The sequence below is a fragment of the Amblyomma americanum genome, chromosome 4 (assembly GCF_052857255.1).
Source record: "Amblyomma americanum isolate KBUSLIRL-KWMA chromosome 4, ASM5285725v1, whole genome shotgun sequence".
Taxonomy (NCBI): domain Eukaryota; kingdom Metazoa; phylum Arthropoda; class Arachnida; order Ixodida; family Ixodidae; genus Amblyomma; species Amblyomma americanum.
In genome coordinates, this window is record NC_135500.1 from 182045983 (window position 1) to 182061546 (window position 15564).

General features: G+C 51.8%; 1 protein-coding gene across 1 annotated transcript in view; it reads left to right on the forward strand.

The window, feature by feature from the left end:
- The window catches only part of LOC144128798 (uncharacterized), a 38671-nt gene that overhangs the window by 10362 nt on the left and 12745 nt on the right, over positions 1-15564 (forward strand). Inside the window, exons 2-4 of the mRNA XM_077662514.1 lie at positions 7130-7497; positions 10304-10565; positions 11946-12334. Of these exons, the coding sequence (XP_077518640.1) occupies positions 7130-7497; positions 10304-10565; positions 11946-12334 (1019 nt within the window). The remainder of the gene's footprint in view (positions 1-7129; positions 7498-10303; positions 10566-11945; positions 12335-15564) is intronic.

Below are 15564 nucleotides of genomic sequence, written 5' to 3' on the forward strand. Positions count from 1 at the left end.
CCAAATTGGCAGAAATTACTTCTAACCGCCTACATCTCGAAAAAGAAGATGTTTCCTTCTAGCTTTGTCCACAAGATTGGACCAAAATTCCAATTTATCCGGCACGGCGCCGGTTGTGAAGGCTACCGCCGTTATCGGGTCTACATCGTCGTTTTCATCAAAAGCAACAAAGCTCACCAGCTCCCTGCATTCTACCAAGATTGCTGCTGCCATCGTGTCTGCGTTCTCTGCCTCTTTGAATTTCACAGTTGGGATAGGCCTGTCACCGGCTACTTCACATGCAGTTTTACATCGCTCTTCAGTTAGCGCTAGCTCCCTGTACGGCTGGCAGCCGACATTTTCTTCAAAGAAAACCTTGCCCTTAAGCATTCTTTTCTCACAATTACCCTGACCAGCTTGTTCCCGCTCTTCTCGTAATGAGGTCTTATGCTCCATGTTTAGGCTTACGGGGATGGGTGCAGTATCCGAATCCCCCAGTTCCCTATCTGCTGCGAAACTCGCAGCTGTTCCTGTTAACTCCCAATCTGCTGCAGGAACATTTGCAGCTTTCGGATCTGCCTGAAGCTCTACTAAAGCCCCGGGTCTGTCGCGAACCGAATCGTGGGGACTTTCGAAATGCTCTTCGAAATCTGAACTCTGATTTTCTTCTTCTAGCTGCTCCCTTTCAGAATGCTCTGTTAGTGCGTGTATTTCCGGTGTTGCCAGCTGCCCTACACCTCTAGCTAGATCTGCTGTCACTGTGAGTGCGCACAATGTCAGCACCGGCTGGTAAGACAACTCCTCTTTGGCAGCTAGATTGCCATCGACTGCAAAGCACGTTCTCGCACTCAAATCCGCCTTCTCGTCCTCGACCCTTACTGCTGCGTCAGAGTTAGCGCATATAGACTGGGTCACGATGCTGAACCCTTGATCGTGAGCAACACACTCAAGTGCCTCCTGGGTCTGCTCTATATTCGGTTGCTCTGACAGCAAATGCTTCACAGTTGTGACTAACGCCCCTGTGCCTGCAGTACACTCTTTTGGCTTAGCACACAACGTTATATCACCTTCCTGTTTTGTTATTTCGGCCCCTGAATCCACACAGGCTTCAGAACTCTGATCGTCGGTGTGCAAGTCGCCGCATGCCGGCGCCAGTATCTCTACCTGAGTTACTAGCTCGCACACATCTCCCCTCACCGCGGGAACATCTTGTTCTTGCTCTTTTGGACACTCAATCATCGAATGCCCAAATTTCATACAGACAAAACATTGAACTGATGCGAATAAGACCTCGCTATCGACTTTCGCCCCCTGTCTTAATTTTAACTGCATCTGTGCAAGTTTTCTCTTTTCCAGTTCAATTTGCAGTTTCAAATTTTCAATTTCACTTAGCTGTTCAGCCTCCTCCTGCTCAATGCATCGCATCCTGCCCTCCTGATCATACCGTACGGCAGGCATTCCGTTTTCCGCGCTATCGTTTCTAGCACATAAACACTACACCGACATGGTGAATTCGGAGAAAGCAGAAAGGTCTCCTACCTTACTGGTTGCTCTCTGCCCCGGTGATCTCGTCGTCCTCCGTGATGACGACAGGCTCCTCGATGCGGACGACTTGAGCTTTGGATCTCTCAGCAGCTCGCTGACTTCTGCCTCGTGTGACTGGCTTGACTTGGTCGCCTGGTTACTTTTCAGCAGCTCGCTGACTCAAACCAGTTCGAGGTGGACGCCTGGTTCTTTTCAGCAGCTCGCTGACTCGAACCCTCGATGGCTTGTTGTTGCCCGGCTCCTTCAGCTCCTAGCTGACTTGAGCCTCCGACGTCCTCTCGAACTCGACCCGTGATCCTGAAGCTCTCGACGTCGTCTTTCGACGCAGCTTCACGTTTTCTCCTTTAGGACAAACAGCTTGTCCACCGACTTGTTCTTCTCACCTTCCGTCCAATGCCTTGAGTAGAAAGAAGTTGCGATCCTGTGTCGACTGCGCCAGTTGCGATCCTGTCGACTGCGCCAGTTGAGTTTCCTCTTCCGGTGGCGATGAGAGGAAACTACTTGATGATGAAATCGGGGTTTCTTGATGACCCGGTGGTTCTACTCGCAAACATTCACATTACTCAAGGAAAGGAGAAGGTTAACTATTTATTTACAACACAGGTAAAAAAACGAGAAGAAACAAAGCAAGGATAAAACTATTTACATGACTAAATCGTGGATCAGACGAATTCAGCCCCCGCTCAACCCAGAGCGCTTGGCTTTAAACCCTCTGTCTCCGCCCTTAGCGGGGACAGCAACCAATAAGATAACAAACGACCCATCTCGCCAATAAGGATAAGGATTTCCGCCAACTAATCACAGATTGGGGAAAGAGTGCTGATTAAACATTTGGGAAAGGAGAGGTTGCAATCAAATAGACAAACAGCACAAACGCGACCACCCTCTCCCACGGCACCCACGGCCCAGCCGTTACCACTTTCTTTCGCACACGCGACAAAACGATCCCTAAAGTGTTTACTATTCTGAATACACCGCACGAGACGAACACAGTCGTTACGGGAATAGTGGGTTTCCGGTCACTCGGCTAAAGTGTTTACTGAATACACCGCCGTATCTCGTGCGCCCCCGAAACCTCGTCAGCCCCTTAACAACCACATGTCGACAGCTGTACTTGGTTAGCGTTTTTCCCGGCGGGTCATCCCCGTGACGGCGCGGCGTAAACGAGGACGTCCGCTGCACGAAGGGGAGGCAGGGACGGGACGGGCTCCTTTGTTGGGGACATCCGACCCCACTGGTGTGGCCTTCTTTGCGGACACAAGATCAACGAGTTCGCGGAAAGGTCAGCGAACTCCACAGGCGCCTTTTGCGTTTCGCCTCCATCGAAACGAGGCCGCTGCGGTTGGTTCGAACCCGGACACTCCGGCTCAGTAGACGAGCGTCTTAACCACTGAGCCACCGCGGCGGGTGCCGATGAGGCTCTCAAGAAGACTCAAGACCCACCGCCTTACCCGAGGTGTGCCACACCAGCTGCGGAGGCGGATGTTCGCCACCTGCTGAGGAATTGGGCTGGGACATCAAGGGCACGGGTTTTACAGGAAGTGCGACTAACGGCGACAAGTGGCTGACCGACAACATTAAGAGCAGCAGCCCTCTCCGGTTCCTGCACGAAAATACCTTACATGATTTCCTGTAGTATCCAGGGGATCCAAATTATGCCTGTATGGCAAGTGTGCAAAATAAAGAATATATATCAACTGCTTTTTGAAGAAAGGAAAGGCACAGAAAATGCGTCACTGCTCTGAGGAAACCCCAACCGCACCGTGAGAGAAGGCAAGAAAGAGGAAGTGAAACTAGCAAGAGAGAAATAGGTGCTGGGCTGCGGAATAAATAAGACCGCCATACCTCCACAGAATACATGGTGATGAGAAAGTTTTATAGGGTCGCGCTTGTATGACCCTGAAGGTGACCAACGCAGAGGAGGCTTGCGCTCCTGGCGCCACCTACACCCCACCTCTTGCCTCCTTTCCCCATTGGGCGCTTTCCCTTTCTTCTATCTGTGAACGCAGATGACGAGGTCCCGGCAAACATTAACAGCTGTCGCTTTAAAACACGCTTCGCGGTTAACTGTGCTCTGCTCGCACAGCGTGGCCTATATTAAGGCGATAGTCTTTAATGGCGCATACTCGCGGTGGCTGTCCGTTTCATCGCTACCTAGGCCACGTGGCCCCACGCTCGCGCCAGCTGCTCTTCTCTGTCGTGAAATGAATTCAAGCGCGGCAAATTCAAATCAGTGCAATGATTCGCAAACGGCTTTCGCCTTCCCGCCGTTAAGAGATATCTAAGTGCCTCCAACGAATTTTTTTTCCGTCTTGAGAATGAGATAAGCCCGCTCGTTTCGCTTCTGTTCGGCACGTCGAGTCGCGTCGATCTTCTGCGATAACGTCTCCTTCAGGCAGTTTCGTTTGGCCGTGATCAGGTCGTGCGTGAAATCCTGCTGCGCCAGAGTATAAGGGGGGAGTGCTACGAGCTCCCCTTTACATGGCGACAACTATGAAGTTTTTTCTAAGTAAATTAGTAAGGTTCTTATTGTTTGAAGGACTAACGACTGTGGCGACGCAACTGGTCCGCCGAAGAACTAGCACCCGCAGCACTTCTAGCCCTTCATGACTTAGAGTGGCGCCACATCTGAAGAGGAAGAAGAGCTGCTCTGACCTTGAACATTTTTATGTCCGGTCCAAATTGGCGGCCATATATACGAATGCGTTTCCACCGCGCCGGTTTTGTGCTTGTTTAAGAGAGGACAGAAATCCTGTGATTTGGAGAATCACGCCTTAGCAGCGCGCCACTGTTGTGGTGAGTACGCGCTGAGAGTCCTTGCCTGAGATACGGAAGCGTGCTGTAACCGTGGCCGCCGAATGTGGCTGATCTGATGGTGTTTTTGGCAAGGCTGTACACTGATCGCCTGGATTGTCTCCGCACCTGTGCTTTGCGAAATCAGCTCGAACTGGCGCCTCTAATGCGAAGACGCGGCAGTAGTCGCGCAACGCTCTCCGCGCTGGTTGCGAACCGTGGCTGCCTTCTGTTCGGCCTCGAGAAGATCGACGCCTACGTGAGCCGCACCAAGACGTGCTTTCCTGCGGAAATTGTCCGAAAAAGAGTCTTCTTCCAGATGCCTTCTGCAAGCTGTATGAGCACCGCCAGCAGTAATGGCAAGTGCGAATTGCTTTTCTGGCACAATCCTCCTACATTCTTGAGGTGGTGGTGTTAATGTTCAGGCGGGATTAGCCTTTCGATTCCTTTTCCTCTACAGCGCAAGTGGGATTCGTGCCTCTTCCGGTTGCCAGCTTGGTGCTTCTTTTTAACGCGATAACGCTAAGGCTCCCGTTGTGCTGAAAGTTTGGCGGCGGCGTCGTGAGCGAAAAATTCCTGGAGAAGCAACCTAGGTCACGCAACCTTGTTGCGTCATCACAACCTGCCCACCGGATTGTGAGCAAAATGAATATCGTGGCAGGTAGCAGTTAAATTATTGGTCGCGAGAGGTTGCCCGGGAAGGGCAGCCTGGGTCTCACACAGCCTCATCGGTGGCAGCACCTGCCATTGCAGGGCAGTGGCGCTGCACCACTGCGACAGGATTAGTACGAGGACTCCCACTGATCTGTGAATGTAGAGGATGACAAATTGCGCATATGTGGGCATTAATTCATTAACGTTATCGCGGCGTACCCCTGAGGCGGAGCTAAGTTCCCCCTCCAATTTTTCCCTTTTCTCGAGTCTGTCTTAATTTCTATACACCGAATATGATATATAATTTTGAGTTAGACTTTTCGGACTTTAATTTCTGAGAATTCGACGGACTTATTTCGGTGTTTATTTTAACAACGCAGTTTTCGGTTCATTTCTGCGGATATTATATCCTACTAATGAATACCATATTTTTTTTTCAGGTGTTGCAGTGCTGTACTTTGGTGGAAAGAATTAATTCACAAATGGTCGTTAATTACAGAAAAAGCACATATAGCTGTGCTTGCAGAAGGAAATGCTATCGGCAATTTAAAAAAAAAAAACTTCGGAGACTCTTAAGCTCCGCCTTAAGAGTGAAATTCCAGCGCCCGCTCATTGTATGCGATCCACATGACGGTGTCACTCCGCACAGCTCCTAGAGGCCCGCGTGCGCAATGGAAACTTTCCACTTCGCTTCCTCAAGAACGATCGATGACGTCTGTGGGTTTGTAATAGGGGGTTTAATAAGTTCTCCCCGCTTAACCGCGGATGACACATTAAAAATTGGCTGTGGTATAGCTCTGGTTAAACCTGGAGCGAGAGCTGCATCTGGCCGAGTGGAACTCGCTCAGTCGAATTGCAGTCAGTCTTTCGCCGCTCCTTTTCGCTGGGCGTTCCTTCTTCATCTTCGTCCCTGGACGTGGATTCACTCTCTCCCCCTCCCCCAATCGAACGGCGCATGCGCACAGCTGTTGCAGCTCGGTTTCGCCGGCGCGCAGCTGCTCCGCACCACGTGACCAACCGGCTCAAGGCCACGGCGCCGCCACGGAGCTCAAGGGGTGCAACGCTAAAGGAGCAAAGAGATGGCGTAGTGTAGCTCTCGCTACAGAAGCCGCCCGGACCTCACCCCATGATCGCGCGCGCTGCCGAGCGCAAACCGACCACGGTGGGCCTTGCTCTGAGTGGGAACACAGGAACGATACTCTGGCTGACACAGACAAGACATTTATTGCTACTACAACAATAACGCCAGCTAGTAACAAAACACGCTAAGGAATCGAGGTCTCGTCCGACTCACCCGCAAGATTATGAGCGAACGTTCGCCCACGCTAGGGCAGGGGGAAGCTCTGAGGCTGGACGGGACGAGCTTGTGGGAAAGTCCCCACGAGGCCTGACCTCGCTGGCAAAGCGCCGCGCCGACAAGTCTGCACGCAACGAGTTCCCCAGCCAAAGAGGAAGAGCTAACTATCCACCGCGCGCGCGCGCAGCAATCTCGCCGTCCGTGGAGCTCGTGTCGCTGCGACGCTGGCACCCTCCTATGTTAGTTACGGTAACTAGAAAGGACGCATTGCGCGCGGGGAGGCAAACCAGAGGGGCAGGGCGTGTCCGCACATCCCCCAAACCTTACTCGCGCTTGCAAGTACATGCTACAGAGGACTCTGCTCGTCTTCATGCGCTACGGAGGTCGGGTTGCATAGCGGGGTGCGCGTTTTTTTAGGTTATGTGAGCTAAATGGCCAGGCTTATTTACAGCGATAGCTGTTAGGTGCCCGTCCCTGGCTTTCTCGTCGCCGGTCAACCTGGGTCGCATAAGCCTACGCGTGGCTCTGTTTGGAACAGCCGCCTGCCAGTGCAGGGGTGCACCACTCGACCACTACACCAGTGGTCACGTCACAAAACGCCTACACTGAACGAAACGCCTAAACAGCTATCGCTGAATCTCGCGTTACATAGTCGTAACCCTCCTGTGAGTTTTTTTTTTGCCGGATAAATTTATTATTGCTTCTAAAAAGTTAATCAATTTGTCAATCGACACACAAGTTTTCGAACCAGAAAGCGGTGATTGCGGGCTCTTTCGCGCGAGCCTTAGCACTATAAGTCCTTCGGTGCCTCTCGGCTGCTGCGATTCCGTGTTGTCCACAGTGCACGGTCTCTCCTTGCAGAGTGCACCGACGTGCTGGCTGCACTGGAAGAGCAGTTCCAGCGGCGCCGGCATCACGGGGCCACCGTGTTCAAGGACCGGCGGCGCACGTTCGGCGACCTGGACCAGCTTTCAGCGAGGCTGTCCGAGGCGCTGCTGCAGCCACCGGACTCGGTGCCTCCGGACGTCGCCGCCTGCACGAAAGCGCCCGACGACACCGTGCTTACTTTCCTGGCCGCCGCGCGGCTGTCCGCATGCTGCACGCCGCTGGTTCCGTCCACGGCGACGTCCGTCGAGGTGCCGCCCTCCTGCTGCGCTGTGGTGGACGGCGAAACGGCCGGCCGCTTCGCGCTGCACAAGAGGACGGTCAAGGTCGCGGACGCCCTCCAGGTACGCATTCCAGGAAATTGCCCATTGACGAGGTGGACTTGCTTATGGAAACTCAGAGTGATCCACCAACCACCCGAACAGCTGCACTGACCTCTAGTCTTCTGTAAGTGCTGTATATTAATACGAACTGTGCATGTTGCATCACCATCAACGGTCACGCTCGCCAAAAGTAACCAGGTTGCTGTGAAAGCGGGAAAAGCAAGCTGCCTGCGGAGATGGCGCCAGCCCTCGTTGGCTGTGAGGACAACCTACGTCATGTGAACCTGCGCCGTCGCTATCCTCCTGCGGGCTATAAGTCTTCTATAGCACGCGAAGCGTATAGGGGCAGCCTGCGTTTACTTTTGGCAAAGACGGTACCTCGTGCACAGCTTCATTTATTTTTGCTTTGACTGATTTTCTCGGGCTCATAAATTCCGTTGTGATACAAGGGGGCGTATGTATGGGTCAATCTTGGAGAGGGTAGGTGAGATGGGTGGGCACAGCTTTATTTTAACATACGAACAAAAGGTCATCAAGGATGGGGGGGTGGGGGGTGGCGTCCATTTGAACCATCTATTTCTCGAACTTTTCTTGGAAAATATGGGCCTCAGCATGGTTTTCCATTACACAATAAACGCAGAAGACGGCGAATCCTGCAACGGAGTAACAGTTCTGAGGTTGGCGTTTTCTGACATTTGGGCTCACCACCGGAACGCCGGCTTGGAGTATTAGAACCCAAAGCAAAGTTTAATAACGGTATGCTTATCAGGAAGCATCCCAATGAGGTGAAAAATCGTCGAACTGCACCGTGGTACCTGACGATGGCTGCTTGAGCGTAGCCTCAATACCTTTGTTAAAAAAAATAATTCTTCTAGCGGATGCTTTCGTGGGTGACAAATCGTGGCAAAAGGTTGAAGGAAAGAACGCGCCCCCACAGAACGACGAAACCGCAGCAAAACTTTGACTGCAACCGCGGTAATAATGATCCAAGCATTGTTTTCTTTTCCTTATTTTTGTCACGTTTTGTCACCCACGTAAAAATTGTGAGGGTTGTAAGAAGTTAAACCTATTGTAGTGAGAAAGCATTCTCAAATCGCCTAGGTCAAATTTTGGCAATGGCCCGGGACAAATTTAGAGGTCGCCATCGTGTTGGACACGCTCAATTATGCCTAGACATCGATTTTGGTCCAAATCTACTAAGGTAAAATTATGGGGTTGGGTGGGATAAATTTTGGAGGAGGCCCGCGCCAAAGTTGGAGGTCACCTTCGTGTAGGGCACGGTCAAATTCTAGGCGGCCGAGTCAAAATTGGAGGTAACTGTTATGCTTTTTTTTACTTGTAACTAACATGGCGTTGCTGTTCCTAGGCAACGACACAAGAACGTTCCACGTGACAAGATTCTTGATCGGTGTTGGTGGGCATATACGAATGTTCTCGCACTAAAAACCGCAAAGCGACGTCTTCATAGAAACTTTCAACGATCTGTTCATCATGACTGGATGTAGGCGCGCAGGCCTCTACCTTCAGTTTGTATACGTCTTATTAAGCTTAGTTACGATAACTATCAAGCTCTCGTTAATACTCTATGTTGACAGCTACATCCTGGTTGATGAGGAATGCCGCACCTAGTTCTCGTCTGTCCACTAATCACGATAGCATAGTACGTGCCCGCCTATTGATGCTGTATACGGATCGAATTAACGATATTTTACTGTAATTGGAGAGCACTGCTTGTGCTGGTGTGGAGTTAAAGGTCTTGCACAGATGGAAAGCAGCTGCATCACGCTGGCCGCCGATATGCTTGGGTATCGGGACCGAGGTCTTCACCGCATGACGATGAACTCTGCAGACGACGGAGGGAAGCCTTCAGGAGGTTTGGTAAACTTGAAGGTTTATTTACATATTTACAACAGAAGCAGGGAGACCAAAAGTCAGAGATGAAGTGCTGTGAAACCAGCCAAATTGCGGCTTAAATACCGTGGATATTCCCTAGGCACCTAGCTAGGGAAACCGGTGGCTGATCAAGCGTCCAATGGGCAGACACACTCTTCATAGTCTCTTCGCTAACCCCGTGACCGCTCCGCCCCCACAAAGACGTGCACAGGCGATAAGGAATCCTGGCGCCTTGAGGTCCTGGAATGCTGTTTCCGACCGGTTGACCAGGTGCATAAGGTCGTTGGCTTAGCAGGCGGTGATCCCCTCCGTGGGAAAGAGGCGTCCTGGAATGCGGTTTCCGACGGGTTGACCATGTGCATAAGGTCGTTGGCTTTGTAGGCGGTGATCCCCTCCGTGGAAAGATGCGTCCTGACGGCCCCGGGCATTCCAGAGGGTAAGATGAATCAGCCGTGTCCGCCCCCGCTTTGTCTGGCCGCGCAGGCCAGCGAGCGAGGCGGGTCCGGCGCCTTTGTTCGGGTCTTTCTGCCGGTCCACGTGAGGGCGCAGTTCGGGAGAAATGCCGCATTCCATACTCCGGACGAAGGGATGAGAGGCCTTTCGTCACAGCTCACCGTAGCCAGGAGCCGTTCCTAATCCTCTTCTCAGGACGACAGCACCTTTGGTCAAACATAGTTCGATGGCGCCTGCCGGGCTCGTCTGTTCCCGCTGTCGGGGCCTCCGATCACAACACCGCCATGTTAGTGGGCCAGAAGCGCGGCGAAAGACTACCGGTATACATCCGATCCGCCTATTGCCGCCTGCCTCGTGGAAGCCTGCGTAAGCTGTACGCAACTTTATGGCTCTGCTGACGTCATCTACAAGCGATCTGCATAGTGTTCGTGACCAGTGTGTGTAAGAACTCTGAAGCAATGCTGACGTGTGACTCCCGCAGGCTGGCGACGGCGGCGGCCGGGAGCTGCTGAAGGCGCCTCCTGCGGACAGGCGGCCGCTCCTGAAGGTCATTGGCGAGGACGGCCCCTGCGAACTGGGTGCCGAGCGCTGCCTGAGCCGCTACCGGTGGGAGTGGACGGAGCCGGTCGGCGCCGACCAGCAGCACACCGTGGCCGTGCTGGACGGCGTGGACACGGCCCGCTTCTGGGAGGACGTGCTCAGCGCCCTGTGCTCGGGCTCCACGGTGGCGCTGCCGACGGAAGGCAAGCACGCACCCGGCGCGATATATACTATAGCATGCACTCGAGAGCGCGCCCAGTCGTCCGTGGCTGAAGCAGCGCTCCATTGAAGGGCTTCTGTCAGTAGCATTCCTTGTCCAGTGCTCGAGTGCGTTGGACACCATGAGGAAAATGCATATCGGCGGCACTGCTGCAACAGTGAAGCAACGCATGTTACTTCAGACATCTTCAAAACGGTGTATGCGCGTTTGCTTTTTTTTTTTCGGAAAACACCATGGTTAACTGTGCGACTGATGAGCGAGCTCGGTGCACTTTGCAGAAGGACGTTGGCAAGCCACGGCTGGAGTCAACGCTGTGCGTAGGACAGGCATCACGACTTCCGTGAACAGTCAACAAACAAGATGCAGACAGAACTTATGTGACCTGCGATATTAGTCCGAAAGACACGGTTATACCTATACAAGTGTTGTGGATGCCAGCAAGGTATACCCAGCTATCAGCGCGCGTATTGGTTTGTGGTCAGGTGGTGGACGGGACATATTAGAGACTTTTAGCATAGCGCAGACGTAAACGCCTAGACGTATACCAGAGAGAGAGGGGGAGATTTTAATGATTACAGGAGAGGCGTATACGCGCAGCGGCCCCGCGTGGCCGCTCCCCTACCACTGCGCGTGCGCAGCCAGCGTCCGGTAAATCTGTACACGTCTACGCTAGCACGTATCCGCTACGCTAAAAAGTCTTTATTGTTAACGGAGCAGAATACAACTTAACGGGCAGTGGCGCGGGACGAAGCGCTCGCGCTAGGCCCGTTGACCATTAAAAGCATTTGTCATCGGACCATGTCGTTCTGTTCTTCGGCTTGCCATCGCGTTACAACATATCCTCGCCGTGTCTTGACTTTTCGGCGTGCTGCATGGTTTGTGTTCATATAGCGAATGACTGCAACAGGGACGCAACTTCTGCAGAAACCATCATCTTGCATTGTTGTAACATGTAAACGACGTTTCTCAATTATTTTCTAAAGCATTAGCACGGGCTTCGTGGTGATATATCTGCGCAAAAAAAAAAAAGGCTGCGTCGTCCACATTGTTTTGTGAACTCCAGGGTTCGTGAACTCCAGGGTTCGTGAACTCCAGGATTCGTGAAGTCCAGGTTTCGTGAACTCCGGGCTGGTTCGTCTCCGAGCCGCCCTGGACTGAGCCGTAGTAGAAGTAGCACAAGGGGTAATCCTTATGGGGGCTGCGTTACAACTATACCATTGGATGCATCGCAACTGATTGCGTAGGGCCCACCAGCTAACCGTCCGTCCGCATATAGCGAGGATCCGAATGACTGCTGCAGCCGATCCAAGTTAGCCCGTTTCGGCCCCCAGTGGCGTTCCCACCGACTGTGGCGCGTCTGCAGAGGACAAGCGGTCCCCGTCGGCGCTGCTCCGGTTCCTGCGGGACGCGTCGGCGACGCGCGTCGAGATGACGCCCGACGCCCTGTGGGCGCTGCTGGCTCGCGTCTCCCTCGAGTCCCCCCAGTCGCAGCCGCTGCCGGCTCTGCGATTGGTCAAGTGTTCCAGAGGCCTGGTGCCTGTGCGGCTGGCGCGCCTCTTCCTGCGGCTGCTGCCCGGCGTCCGCCTGCTGTGCGTGTACGAGCACGACGGCCGTTGCTGCGCGTACGCGTGTTCCGAGTCAGTGTTGCGCCACCACCCCACCGACCACGGAGACTTCGTGGTGCTCGGCAAGGCCGTCGGAGACTGCCGCACGGCCGTCTGCCACGACGGCCAGTGCGCCGAATGCGCCCAGGTGCGTCTTCCTCGCGACGAGCAGGAAACGTAGTCTGTTTGAAGGTGATCATTTCAGTCTTCACCATTTGTATCCCAGCGGCCCCATATATGTGGCCACAAATTGTGGCCGGATTACTGACAATGTGGCAGAAGTGAAATAACAGTAAGCTGTGAAATAACATTCAAATATTTCTGCCGGGACGCCACTGATGCGGCAGCAATATTACACGCAGCTTCGCAGCTTCACTTCTGGTCATGCTGTGTGACCTTATATGGATCGCTGGGATCAAAGGGTTAACATATCGGACTGAAGGGTTCTAGAATTTATTCTTGCAGGGAGGCTGTACGAACTGAATGAGCCACCTCGTCCTTTATCTACATAAAATTGGTACATCAAGTAGCCCTCTGTGCCCCACATGTGGTGTGCCCGAGGATGTTCCACACTTGATCTGCCTCTGCCAATTAACTCTTCAACCCTCGCAAGGCACTCCGACTGGACTGCCCCGTGCACCCGGAGCATGTCCTTGGTCCCTGGAGGGATGTGGCTTCGGGTGCGCGCGGGACAAAATCATTTTTAGTGTTTCTTAGAGACATGTGTTTGGTGGACATTCTTTGACAATCATGTGTGTGCGTGTTTGTGAGTGTGCTTGATTTCACCATTCACCCTTTCTTTCTCCTCTCTTTTTCACCATTATCTTCTGTATTCTTCCCTTTAGCCCTCACCTGGAGTAGCATGCAAAGTCAACAACCAGGCAGACCTCTCCTGTTTCGTTAAATCTCCCCTCCTCCTCCTCCTGGTCCCGCTACCCTGCACCGTCATTTTTATTGGAAAGCTAGTGGCAAGGAAAAGTTCGTTGGCCTTGTTCGGTCGAAACGAAATCTTCATACTGTACGCTTTTCTTGTGTTGGGGCGCGAATTAAAGGCAGGATGCCTTACTACTTTTTCAAACAGTTTATTAACAAGGTTAGGTTGAGAGTGATTACATGGGTGCGTACGGTCCAGCATCCATCTTGCGTCTCTTGTCTTCCTCCCCAGGGTTGCTAGCCGCCTGCTCTCCCAGGGTTGCCGGACAACTGCGCTTTTTCCGCTGCGCGCGCTCGCCGCGCATCGGGAGGTCCGCTAACATATACTGATTGTCCCTGTGCTCAGTGCGGCTGTTCCGTCGACATACTGCGTTTTATTCGCTGTCCATTTTATTCGTCTTTCTTTTTTTCCGTGCATCAAAGAAAGAAGAAGGCTCTGTTCATTTGGTATGTCCTCAGCACTTTTCTTTTCACGCCCACGATGGTCGCACTGAAAAAATATATATATCCGCGATATTGCTGTATACCGCACGCCTCCTCCCCCACTCTCATTGGCCAGAATGTTAACGCGTAAGTTTTCGGTTCCGACGGACAACGACGCCGAGACACTTTACACCGGAGTATGCATCTCATACACAACCATTGCTGCAAAATAAATTTCACTATAATCTTGTACGCCAGCAGAGATGTACCGCTCTGTTCGAGTGAATTGCTAGAGCATATCCAGATACTACGGTGTTACGAGCGGGGAAAAAATGAAATCAAGACAAAAGCCTTGATATATTTGGGTCACACCTACCGCGCTGCAGAAGCTTTTTCCCCTGCGCTCGAAGTCATCGCCGCACATCGGTTGTAGCTAGGGGTTTGCGAATAGTGCTTGTTTTCAAAACTGAATCGAACACGAATATCTAGTCTAGCTTCCGTTCCGAAGAGCGAAGTTTAGAAGAGCGAGTCGCCAGGCTAGTTGGTATACTTTTGCATGGTGGTGGAACAGCGCAAGGGACGAAACACAGGAATAAACAAAGAAACAGAAAGTGTTCTGTTCCGAATCAAATATGAATAATGTAGCTAAAAATAGAATCGACTACGAACAGAAAACAAAAAAATCGATTGGAATACGAAATGAATGTTCACATGATTTTTTGCTACTTCTGCGAATATTTATTTATTTATTTATTTATTTATTTATTTATTTCGAAGATACTGCCAGCCTTATTTGAGGCCTTAGGCAGGAGTGGGAAATAAGATAGAAACAAACATAACACAGCATAAAAAGCACTGCAAAACATTTTTAGCACAGTTTTCGCATAAAAAAGTAAAAGAAATGTAGGCACATGAATGCTAATTGTAGACCATCGCTGTGGTAGGGAAAATCACAACAAATAAATAAAACAGGTTATACTTCATCCGTTTCCAGTAAAAGATTTACATACCTATGTTTTTCTTTAGCGCGCTGCAGAATGACTCGGCCGATCGACTTTCCACTGTGTTTGGAGACGGCAAGTTCCAATCTCGGACCGTTCGCTCAAAAAGAAATAATCTTGCTAAATAGCGAATCGCAGCGGCGTTGCTATAACTCATGGAGTTATCGCTGTAGCTGTCTAAAGACTCAACACTAATCTGCACTTTGGGGAATGCAATACGCAGTCAGTATTTAACTCTGTGACCCTCATGCCATGTGCGTAAGAAAATTACCTTTTGTTACTTGAGAGATTTAACATAGCTGGGATTGTCAGAGTAGACGTATGCCGTACTGCCGGCCGCCTCAAGCGCACGAAATGGCAATGGCCGGGCCACGTGAGGCCATTGCGCATGCGCAGCCGGCGTCCAGTAATCCGGTAGACGCGTCTCCGCTATGCTAAAAGAGGTCGAACAAAATAGTGCCACATCTCAGTTGATGAGAGGGACAAGAGTTGTGAGCCATTAGTTGCCCCCGATATCGGGCATGAAGGCAGGCTGAGCTGAGGCTGCAAAACATTATTGAGCGTAACAGCAGGGGAGGGATTGAGGCGAGACATTTGGCGACGCCGGCCCATTCAACGGCCTTGGAATGAATGTCGGAGTCATCGATGGATCTTAGCTTATCCCAACCTTCTTTAGAGGGATCAGGCAGGAGTTCCGGCTTAAGGGCTTCGTGTATACACCCAGATCATATGGTCGAAGTTATCTTTCTCACCACAAAAGCGACAGAATGGATTCATATCCTTATTTGTGAATTTAGATATGTAGTTTAAGGTTTGCTAAGCCTGGCTCAACCCTGCCGCGTCGCCCAGTCTTGCAGGTCTCTCTCTCTCACACACACACACACACACACACACACACACGCCGACACACACACACACACACACACACACACACACACACACACACACACACACACACACACACACACACACACACACACACACACACACACACACACACACACACACACACACACACACA